General features: G+C 42.5%; 2 protein-coding genes across 2 annotated transcripts; one reads left to right on the top strand and one right to left on the bottom strand.

Annotated features, from left to right (window-relative positions):
• Positions 1 to 40: 40 nt before the first annotated feature.
• On the top strand, positions 41 to 5,439 carry zcchc17 (zinc finger, CCHC domain containing 17). Its single transcript, XM_026156051.1, has 7 exons — positions 41 to 107; positions 1,257 to 1,454; positions 3,582 to 3,682; positions 3,908 to 3,999; positions 4,088 to 4,188; positions 4,305 to 4,441; positions 4,714 to 5,439. The coding sequence occupies exons 2-7, from the start codon at positions 1,316 to 1,318 to the stop codon at positions 4,888 to 4,890; spliced, it is 747 nt and encodes a 248-aa protein (XP_026011836.1). The 5' UTR covers positions 41 to 107; positions 1,257 to 1,315; the 3' UTR covers positions 4,891 to 5,439.
• A 2,367-nt stretch (positions 5,440 to 7,806) lies between these two features.
• fabp3 (fatty acid binding protein 3, muscle and heart) lies at positions 7,807 to 10,702 on the bottom strand. Its single transcript, XM_026156052.1, has 4 exons — positions 10,527 to 10,702; positions 8,977 to 9,149; positions 8,228 to 8,329; positions 7,807 to 8,139 (listed from the first exon to the last, which is right to left on the bottom strand). Exons 1-4 carry the CDS (start codon positions 10,597 to 10,599, stop codon positions 8,086 to 8,088), a joined length of 402 nt encoding a protein of 133 aa, XP_026011837.1. The 5' UTR covers positions 10,600 to 10,702; the 3' UTR covers positions 7,807 to 8,085.
• Between the last annotated feature and the right edge of the window lie 642 nt (positions 10,703 to 11,344).

Here is an 11,344-nt window from a genome sequence, read left to right as displayed (position 1 = left end):
ATTGGTCGAGGTTTGCAACGGCTAAGATGATTGGTAGATTAGCCGCTCCGCTTGTTGTTGAAACGTTTTGAACCGGATGTAAAATAACCATCGTATCAATCCGAAAGGTAACGCTGATATCATTTTAAAATTATTTTCTCTGAAATTATTGCTGCATGAGGTTATGTTTATTGTTTATTATAAACTAGAACGTTAAGCAGGCACGGGCCCATTTTCTTGTTCATATTTTATTTATTCAATATCTGTTTATTCATTTATTATAGCTCTTTAGTGTGGCTAACATTAGCCGAGGAGCTGCTGTTCCATTCAGCTTTTGTGTTTGAGATAAAAAAGTGAGTCTAATAGGTTTTTATTGCTATCCAAGAGATCCAACACATAGCTGTGAAGCTCATAAAAATCACTTTCGGGTACAAAATATGACACGGCTGAATAGCAAGTCAGCATGCGAGTGGGGGTAAAATAATCAGTGAACATAATAAATTAAATCAATCTCTTTTTAGATTTAGCTTTTGTATACTGTTAGGATCAAATGAACGTTGTTGACATTTGACTTCAGTAAAAAAAATATGTCTTTGTTTTAGCATGAAATTCCATGACTTTTCCTAAAGTGACCCAAAATACACGAAAATTAAAATGTTTAAAAATTCATAGTGTTTGTACAATGAGGCTGTTCTAGGTCGTATCTATTCAGATGGATTTTAGATCCACCGGTGTGGTTCAAATAACAGAAAATTTTGGTTTTAGGGAATTTTAAAATGGTACATTCCATGCATGGAATAATAAATTGGCATAGAAATATTTATATATTGAGGTCATACAGAGGTCAGAGGGTGCCTTGGCACAAGATCTGAAATAGGATGCCATGATCATGGGGTAGTTAGAACCGTTGCCTTACACCAGGAAAGTTCCTGTTTCAGAACCTGTCAGTGGCCTTTTGGTGTGAAGTTTCCTCTAGGTACTTGGGCTTCTGGCCACACTCCAAAGACATACGTGATTCTAAATTGGCTGTGGATGTGAGGTGAATAAAGTGCTTAAAAGTGCTGCATGAATGTATAGTTAAAATGTGCTTGTAGTCTAAAGTGGTCATAAAGACTAGAAAACTGATGTATAAATTCAAAAACAATGCAAAAATACCCGCCATGTAAGAATGTGACCTACAAATAAACAAATTAGAATTAGTTTATTCTGAGCTAACAGAGTTTAAACTCACTAAGATTAAAACAGAGAGTATAAATGCACCTGATCTGCCATTTCAGGGATTGTGGGAATCCAAGCGCAAGATTCAGTTATTGGAAACCGTGGCTGTTTTGAGACGATGTCCGACCGTGACCGCCGACCATCAGAGCCGGCTGGGCTGGATGGTTTGCCACCACTGTACAGCATTGCCAAAGGAGAGGTGGTTTCAGTGCAAACTTATGGAGCATTTGTTCGACTGCCGGGATACAGGAAGGAAGGTCAGTGAAAAGATTTGATTATTCAGATGAAAAATAAAGAAAATTAGGTTGAAGAAGAAAAAAAACAAAGTGTTGTTTTGTCTGGAGATCTCTTCCTGTTAAAAGGGAGTTCTTCCTTCCTACTGTCACCATGTGCTTGCTCATAGGGGGCAGTAATATTATTGGAGTTTTTCCTTTAAAATTGCAGGTCATTTACAGTACAAAGTGTCTTGAGTCAAACAAAACACTTTATACTGTTATACTTGTTGTTGTGAATTGGTACTATGTAAATAAACCTGAAAACAAGAAAACCCTTAAAAAAGGACATACATGTAAGTATAGTAGGTAAGCCTGCCCTAATTATTGTAGCGTCTTTACTTTACAATGGGTGGCTGTAGCTCACAGGTCATCTACTGATCGGAAGGTTGGTGGTTCGATCCCTGGCTCCTCCAGTCTGCATGCCAAGTATCCTTGGGCAAGCTACTAACCCCAAGCTGCTCTCCGATGCATCCATCGGCGTGCATTCACACGCCGTCTAAACTGTAGACTCAGTTTAGAGTCAGTGCTTGGGAGAATGGGTGTGATTGGGTGAATGTGGCATGTTGTATACAGCACTTTGAGGACTCCTGGAGAGTAGAAAAGCTATATAAGAATCAGTCCATTTACCATTTACAATACAAAGTACCTTGAGGTGACTGCTGGTATGATTTGGTGCTATATAAAATTGAATTGAATTGAATTAGTGTACTGTCTCACTGTGTGTAAGAAGACAAGGCTGAAAGACTTCAAAGACACAGGTCAAAGTAAGATATTTCACATTCTTGTTATGTTTTTAAAAAATTGTTCTTTTTGGCTTATTAGCACAATCATAGTTTCTTCTATTATAATTCATTTGTGTTATCTTCATAGCAACGGAAATTGAAGATGTGTGTGTACAGACAGGAGGTGTGGGAGGATGGTTGGGCGGGGTTGATAAGAAGTGGGACACGTTGATGAAGTGGGATGACTCGTATCTATATTTACACTTGGGTTACCTCTTTGATAATGAAGTATGATTTATTGTGGCTTGGCCTTGACCTACATGTCCAGTTAAACAGCAGCTTTTCATTTTCACCACCGGAGGGCGAACCGAACAACTTGTGCTCACACATTCATAACCTGTAGCCTAAAAAATGATTTGGAGAGAACTTGTATGCTTTATTTAAATTACAGTCCCTTTGAAGTGAGAGTCAGTTAAAGTGGTTTGAAGTAGATGTAATGATTAAGCACAGTTATATGATTTAGTTGGTCAAATGTTATTGAAGCTTGATAACAGCTGGAAATAAGTTTGATTCTTAATTTAGTATTTGGGTTTTCATTTGTCATCCAACACGTATTCATGTGTCAACCTTTTCTGTAGGTCATGAATGCTCACCATGAAGTGCTGTACAAAAGTCTTGAGCCACTCCTTATTTCTTTATGTTTTGCTGAAAATGGGTGCAGTGATTTATTCAAACCTGTGCAAACATGAATGGAAAAACAGAGTTTGTACAATTCTAATGAGCTCAAAAGTTAATATTTGTTATAACCACATTTATATTTCACAACATAGTCTTAACTCTGTTACCTAACTTTCTTTAGGTAGTCTTCAGGAATAGTTCTCCAGGCTTTTTGAAGGACATTCAAAGCTCCTCTTTGGATGTTGGCTGCTGTTTGTTCCATTCTCCCACACTGTTTCAATAATGCTGAAATCTGAGCTCATGGGAGGCTAATCCATGACTGGTATAATGGTTATGCATTATAAGTTTTTCTATCTGAGTATGCTTTTGCTGCATTGGTATCATGTTTTACAGATGGTTGTAGACACTCTTGTATTTTCTCATGACCTTCTCTGTACATATTGACAACGATATGAACAAAAATAATAATAATTTTGGATTCATAACTTAATAAGACCTGTTGCAACTGATTTTCAATCCACTTCTTGTGTAATGTGGCATTTGGCCTTCAGAAAAGGCTGAAGAACTGTTGTTCAAGACCGTTTTATAAATTACGAAAGAAAGTCTGGTTCCAAATATAAAGACATGAGGGTTTGCTTAAGACTTTTGAAAGTATTAATGTATTTTAGATGATATCTAAGTAAATGAGATTTGTCCTTTGCTTTCACAGGTCTGGTACATGTGAGTGAGATGTCAGCTTCCCGGGTGGAGAACGCTTCAGAAATTGTGGATGTGGGAGAACATGTGTGGATTAAAGTCATAGGGAGAGAGGTAACAATATCACACGTGTTTTGGACAACATTTGTTAAATGAAGGTATTCTTCAACTCCAAACCCCAGAAAGGCTGCATTAAAAGTCCTCCTTTACCCTTAAACCTGAAAAGGTGTCAGAAACTGCCACTCCAGTGGGCTCAAACTCAACCTGGTTCTCATAAAGATAGTCACAGAAGTGCACACACAGAGCAGAAAGTTTACAGCTTCTTCCTCTGCTCATCAGATTCAGGGTGACAAGGTGAAGCTGTCTTTCTCCATGAAAGCTGTCAATCAGGGAACAGGGCGGGACTTGGACCCCAACAATGTTATGGCAGAGTAAGTGCTTACGGATTCATTGTGTGTGTTTTCATGTGTCTGAACAGGTGTGTGTGTGTTGTTAACATCTGTGTTTGTGTGTTTATAGGCAGGATTCAAGGCGGCGTAAGCAGTTTAGAGACCAAACCAGCAACAGGATCACGCTGGAGGCTGTGCTCAACACAACGTGTTCAAAGTGCGGCTGCAAGGGTGAGGTGACATCATGAGTCATGTAATGTGTCAAAGAGACTGTGCTTGTTTCACACAGATGGCAGATTTGTTTGAATTCACACTGCAGTTGTTAAATAAATTATTACTCTCTTCAGGTCACTTTACAAAGGACTGTTTCTCTGCTCCTGGCCTGCAGTACGCTCTCTTGCCTGAAGAGGACGATGAAGAGCCACAGCAGCAACCATCTACAGCCGCACAACATCAAGATTCAGACAAAAAGAAGAAAAAGAAGGTGACAATGTGACCTTTAAAGCCCTGCGCAGCTCTCGCTTCCTTTTCCGCTCTACCTTTCCTTTGCTGATTCTTTCTTTCTCTCTTTCATCTGATGCAACAACCCCCACATGTCTCTCTGCATGACATGCGGTTGTGACCACATTGGGAGTCTGTTGCCTGGAAAAATGATTTTTGTGCTGATTTAAGAGGAACATACTTCAGTGTTTGGGTTTTGAGGTATTGAAACTGCTTTTTTGTGCAACTTCTTTGTTTTTAACGCCTATTCTCCAGGAAAAGAAAGCAAAGAAGAAGAGTAAGAAAAGGGAGAGGAAGGAGTCTGAGAGCGACAGCAGCAGCAGCAGCAGCAGTGAATGTAAATCCAAGAGGAGGCGGCAAGAACACGAGCGTGACAGAGATGACAAGAAGAAGAAGAAACACAAAAAGCACAAATCGCACAAACACAGCTGAGACAAACACAGGGTGAACGTGGTTGGCAGCAGACTGAGAGAAAGACTTCCAGCTTTAATATCTAAACCTTCATTCACTGTCTGTCAAGTTCAAAACTTGAAGGGAAGCGCTGTAAATACAAACATGTGATAATCTCCACTTGTCCTGAAGTTACCCCTCCATAAAGGGAGGAGTCTGCCACACTGTGTAATCAGATAGGTGCAATCGATATGGCGGCAAGTGGCTATCCCTTTCCAAAACCCCGATATTGTTTACAGCTGTTTAGGATCTGGGAAATCCATTATACACAAGCGAGAGGGTAAAAAAGGAGAAGGGAGACACGCACGCACATACACAAGAAATAGTTAAGACATAAACAGGAAGTGTAAGGCACCACAAATGAGCTTTAGAGTAGTGTAATAACACGATAGCCTGAGGTTGTCTGCTGGTTTTGTTTTGTTTTTTTGTGCGTGTTTGCGAGTCTCACCTCGAGGAGACTCTTTAAAGTACACCCAGCCGTCTTCCTGCATGTCCACTGTTTGCTCCATTAAAACTATTTTTATCTGTAAAGGTAACAAAATGTCTCACGATCTCTTTGTTCAAGGACCTTGAACTCCTAATGTTGCCGTCCTTGGAGGACCAAAACACATGTACACGCACACGCAGTGGAATTTTTCAAGCTCTGGTCCACCCATAACCAGTTAATGTTTTAAAGCCTGGACAGGCGCCCCTACACAGCATAGAGCCCAGGTTATGTCACGCAAGTTTTTGTTTTTTATCAGGGTTAGAGGCCCAACATCTTGTTTCTTCTTCTCTGCTGCTTTGACCCAATTTCAAGCTTCTGCTTGTGAGGCTGCTGAGTGAGATCGCTTCCAGCTGCGGCGGTTTGAAACGGCTCCAGTGCGATCCACCGTCAGCGGGTTGAGTTTACCGCTTAATCTCAAAAATGTTCTCTATTTCTTTTCCTTTCTCTGCTCTGACAGTCGTATGAGACACTCGGCATGACTGCACACCCAGACGTGTTGCATTAATACACATACCTGGATTACAACTGCAGTAAACTGTGGATTCTGCATTCATTTACAATGAACTGCAGGCTTTAATTTTAACCTTGGGTTGATCTTATGTTGTTTTTTTTCTGTGCAGAGTGTACCTGGAATAGGTGACACATTATGTTTTAAGATGTTAAATGATTTGGAAAAAGATTGTTTAAAGGCAGCTAGAGGAAACTTTTTTTTTAAATAAAAACCTTGTGTTTTAGAGTTATTATCGCATTTTTATTAGTTCTTATTCTTGATTTTCAATCCAGTGTAGTTCTGAAGTAATTAGCAGACACTTTGATGTCTGATCCTGATTGCACAGTGTATCTGTCGACGGCTGTTCCTCTTGACTGTTCCCTCCCTGTTTTACAGCACGGAGTTGTTATCTGTAAATTTGTCTGAGAACACATTTGAGCTCCAGATGTCAGTTTTCAAACTAGCCGTGAAAAGATTTTCAAGCACGAGCCGAATGATTGTGACACATTGGTCGTTATCGTTTGCTCAAATTGGAATTACTAGTATGATCCAGGTACTGTATCAGCCTTGTGATGTTTCAAATCCACAAAGCACTGAGCACTATGACTGTATAGTTTATACAGTGTGCTACGCTGCACATGCACTGTACATACCTATATATGATATATGTGTTTGGGTTAGTATCAAAATGAAAAACAGCCCTGTGAGTGAGCATAGTAAAAAAGCTGTTCTGCAGAAATGTAGTAAAAATCCAAAGTTTGAAAATGTAAATGTATAGTTATTTATTTAAGGGCTCCAGCGTGATTAGTTTTGCATGAGCTTTGCATAAAATCAACTGTGCTCTGTTCAGGAGCTGTGAAGCCACATCAACATGGTGTCATGGCGACGTGAAGAAAATTCAGACCAGGTTTACCCTGCAAGAGGACCTCTCACACCTGTATGTTAGTGGCTCAAACTGTGTCACTTAGTGCTCAGAGCTGCCTTAATTCTTCTTGGCAGAGATTCAACAAGGTCCTGGAAACAGCTTTTCTGCTCATTTGCTTTGTTTGTGTTTACTCTGCAAAATTTTCAACACACTGCAGGTACAGTGCGCAAAAACAGCCGCATCCATAATCTCTACCCTTACTCCATCCATTCGTTCCTCAACCATTTCAGCTCCGGGTAACTTTAGGAGGCAGTCGCAGCAGGAGGTGGCCTGGGCTCCTCCTCCGCCCTTTCACCCCTTTACCCTGCATTTAGTTGGCAGTGCGTCACTAGCACATGACACCAGTGTACCCCGGGAAGGAATGATATGAATTTAGACAGCACATGCACAGGCCTAATTCAAGTACAGGACATAACATTATCCACACAAGTACAAGCTTTACCTCAACTTTCCTTTAACCTCACCAGGGCAAAGGCAAGATCCACACTCATCTGTGCACACACACAGGAGCTGCTAAGAGGCTATAATTAACCTCCATGTGAGTCCCTCTAAAGCCCACTGTGATGGAAAATGTGGTCACACATCTCGAGTCTATAGTTGTGTTGGACTACTGAACTCTTCAACCCTCCTGTTTAAAAGTACAGCTCAGATTGGAACAATTTCACGCTCAATCCGCCTCGAATACAGCCCTGAATGCACGAGATCAACCTCGCAATCAGCCTCCCCGAATAAAGCTTTAAATTGATCATTTAGATCCCAGATCAGTTTTTCCTGAGCAACGTTTCTTGTACCTCTGGGCTACGGACCGTCATTAAAACAAAGAAAAACACATCCAGGGAGCATTTTTTTTCCTCCAGTGTGTCCATCAGTGTAGACACTTTTATTTGAAACGTATCAGAACTCCACAGGAAAACTTTTCAAACACTTTTCCAGGCAACATGTTCTTCCAGGCCACATTCTTAAAAAAGAGAAGAAATGCAGACCTGGAGTCTTACAGAGAAACAAACATCAAAAAAATGGATGGAATTTATTCAGTGTTTCTTACAGTAGAATGAACAACGTATAAAGGAGGTGGGGAGGAAGAAAAGGAGTCGGAGGTCACAGTCAATACTAAATTAATACTAAAAGGGACAATGACGGGGGTCGATAGCAGCCATATGAGGAGGTGGGGTTGTTTTTCTTTTTGGCCTGTTTTGAAGAAGTGTTAAGGAGTCTGGGATGCGGGATTTTAGTTGATGCAGGTAGCTGCTGAAATGTTGTGGGATTTCTTTTTCTTTACTCTGCCTTCTCGTAGCGACGCGTGCAAACAACCTCTCCGAGTTTGAGTGTCTGTTTGAAGAGAGAAGAGAAGTTACATACACATACATACAGAAGTTACATTTGAATTATTCTTTTTTTGGGGGGGTGGGTTACTGACCAGCAAGAGAACGTTGCCGTTGACTTCCCTGACCAGGCTGGTCTCCTTTTCGTCCCACCGCTGAATGTGCACCAGCTTCCCGTCCTCTATCTTGACAATAGACTGGCGGGGAGCAGAAACGAGAGTCAGACACACATCCAGCGAGCGAGTGAGGATCATTTAAATCAGTGGTTCGGCTTTCTGTTATTTCATTGTGCGCTTCACCATTGCGCAGACATCTTTATAGGCAGCTACCGCACTTTTCCCATCTCATGGCAAGCTTGTAAAAGAATACCTAAAGTTACATATTAAAGAATGCAACGCAAAGGAACTGTGCAATCAGAGAGGACGACAACGACTTGTTGGGTAATTCATGTGCTCGTGCAACAGCCCACAGAGACATCAGTCTGAATGTGAGCTCGCAATAGCCACAGCTTCTTGCCATCAGCAAACACTCTGCAGTATACATTTAGTTAAAGTGTATGCTCCTTGCTCCTTTCCCCCGTAACGTTCCCTTTAAACGCTACCGCGCACTCAACTTTATCTCTTTCCCAAAGCTTTATGTCATCCCATCACGACTGTTTCCACGGCGATCCATCAGCCTGTGCACTTTAATTATCACACCATATTTCTGTATGGTTACTTCTCCAGTGTGCAGGGAGGTTCCAGCAGACTTCTCCTTACCTCATACGAAGCCTGCTTAAAACCTCTTTCATAAAAGGCTAAATGCAAGGTTTTGCATTGTTCAAATTGGACCTTTGACCTCTCACCTTGACCTTCCTGTCGTCGGCGGTTGTCTCGTCGAACTCCTTTCCCAGCGTGAAGCTGAGCTCTGTGTTTTTCATGGTACTCTGAGTCTTCAGCGTCACCGTGTCGCCGTCCACTGAGATGATGGTGGTGGGCTTGGTGAGGTTGGCCACTTTCCGTGTAGCGAAGCCCACGCCTGTGTAACAACACAAATTTAAAACAACCAGGTAAGTCAGGTGAGGTGTGCTGAGGGTGGATTATCCCCGTGGGAAATAAACAAGTCTAAAGGTGAGGCAGAGACTCAACCTGTTTCTCTGCCGCTGGCACTGATCCTCTCACATAGGGGCAAAGGTTGTACCAGTGTATCAAGCAGATGTTGAGATATTCTAACCCGACTTAAAGGAAACGTCCTGGGAGTGTTTACAGATACCGAAAGGAATATGTTGTTGCACATCCAGAGCAAAAGCCGTTGGTTTGCCCCCGGGCTGCCCTTCATCTGACATGCCCTCTAATCTCTCCTTTATCAGCCACTTCAGCGTGCTGCACGTTCTTCAAACACTGCAGAGTCCCTCCGACCTGGGAGAGTGCCTGTTTGGGCATGTGTGTGTGTGCAAATTATTACCTGCTTTCCTGGTGTGCGTTTGTGTGTGTATGAGGGATTGAGTGAATTTGTTTCTCTGGGTAAACGTGATTCGCACCATTTCTTTTACTGAAGGGAAAAAAATCTGTTTCTGTTTGAAGTTAACAACCCAATTCATTTACAGCAGCGACATTCCCATAGCACATGTGTGTGTAGATGCCTCATCGATTAAAAGGACTGGGGTTAGAGGTTAAAGGGCGTCTGCTTGTTACCGTGATCAGAGGAAATACGTCGATGGTGATGTGGCTCTACACAGCTGTAAAACAAACTCCATCCACCTGCCTCCATTCCACGCTCCACAGCCATGTGTGTGCCAGGAGCCAAACTATATCTCCATGTTCCCGTCCCACCAGCTCCTCCTTCCAGCTTGATATTCGGCTCCTCCCATGACCTCACACAATGAACAGCTTTCAGCGAAGGTCACCCACATTATACTACACTGTGTGTGTCTGTGTGTATGAATGCCATTCAGTGATTCCCACAGTGGGGCTGATTTTTTTTTCTTCACTCAAAAAAGAAAAGGGGGGGGGGGGGGTGTCCTCCCTCCTTTCCAGCACTTGGCCCATGTGGTCAGCCATGATTCCTCTTTTTCCTCCCTCCCTCTGGTGCCCATCTTCTCCTGCTGTATTTCTGTTCCCAACCTACGCTTCGCTCCACCCTTTACTCTACAGCCTACCCCTTTATTTGCTCCCATGATTGATCATTTTTTCCCACACCCTGTATCAACAAGCTACTTAAAACAGTTTACATATGAAACACACCTTATACCATTCAGCTCGCCTCAAACCCGTCTCAACATGCGCTCGCTTGCAGCACTGGCACTACTGCTGCATCCTCTGTTTCACACGCATGCGCGCACACTCCCCTGCGCAATGTGCATGCATTAAAAAAAAAACAGAAGAAGAAAGAAATAGAAATACACGGAACACTTACCCAGCTCTTTCATGTAATCATCAAATTTATCGCTCTCCTTGAGGAGCCATGTGCCAACGAAAGCATCGACCATGTCTGCAGCGGTGCGGAGGAATGAGGGCGAGAGAGAAAGACGGTGTGTGTGAGTGTGTGTGTGAGGGAGAGAGAGAGGCGGCAAAGCAGGGGAGCGTCAGAATGAGAGACGAGAGAAAGAGACAGGGGGAGTAATGTAAGCACCACCAGCTTTGCTGTGATCTTACTGGCTGAATGTACCGGCTGTTCGTGATGTCATCAGTCTGTGTCACCCACAGACTGCCGGGCGGGGGATGGGGAGGAGAGGGGGGAGCAAAAAGAGAACACGTGATAGCCTTGGTTTTGTCAAAGTGATCGCCATGCAAATAAATTGTGTTTGAATTGCTTGAAAGGTTTGTTTGCATCTGCTTTCTGTTCGTATTATCAGCCATAATAAAGAGGATCAGAGAGGGCTTTAGTAGAGAAATCAAAGAAGAGGGAGAAAGGGCAGAGTGGAGAAGTCAATGGGGAGGAGGTGGAGGAGTACGAGGAGGTGAGCCTGAGGGAAAAGAGGCCCACCATTGAGTCTTTTTTTTTTTTTCTTTTTTTTTTGCAGCTGTTGGTTGTAAATGTCGTATTTTCTCTGCCCTACTTTTTACTCCCTAGTTGTTCTCCTCATCTCTGGTCTCTCCACCTGGGGGGTTTCCATCCACCTGCACTGTGTGGTTTGCCGGTTATTTTGATGACCTAAATGTGGCTCACCAAAGTGTGAAAAGTGTAACCAAATGTGTATGTGTGTTTGTGAGAGTGCTTGTAAACACAGATAC

This window comes from Astatotilapia calliptera, chromosome 22 (genome assembly GCF_900246225.1).
Source record: "Astatotilapia calliptera chromosome 22, fAstCal1.2, whole genome shotgun sequence".
NCBI lineage: Eukaryota > Metazoa > Chordata > Actinopteri > Cichliformes > Cichlidae > Astatotilapia > Astatotilapia calliptera.
This window is presented reverse-complemented; position numbering and strand designations above follow the sequence as displayed.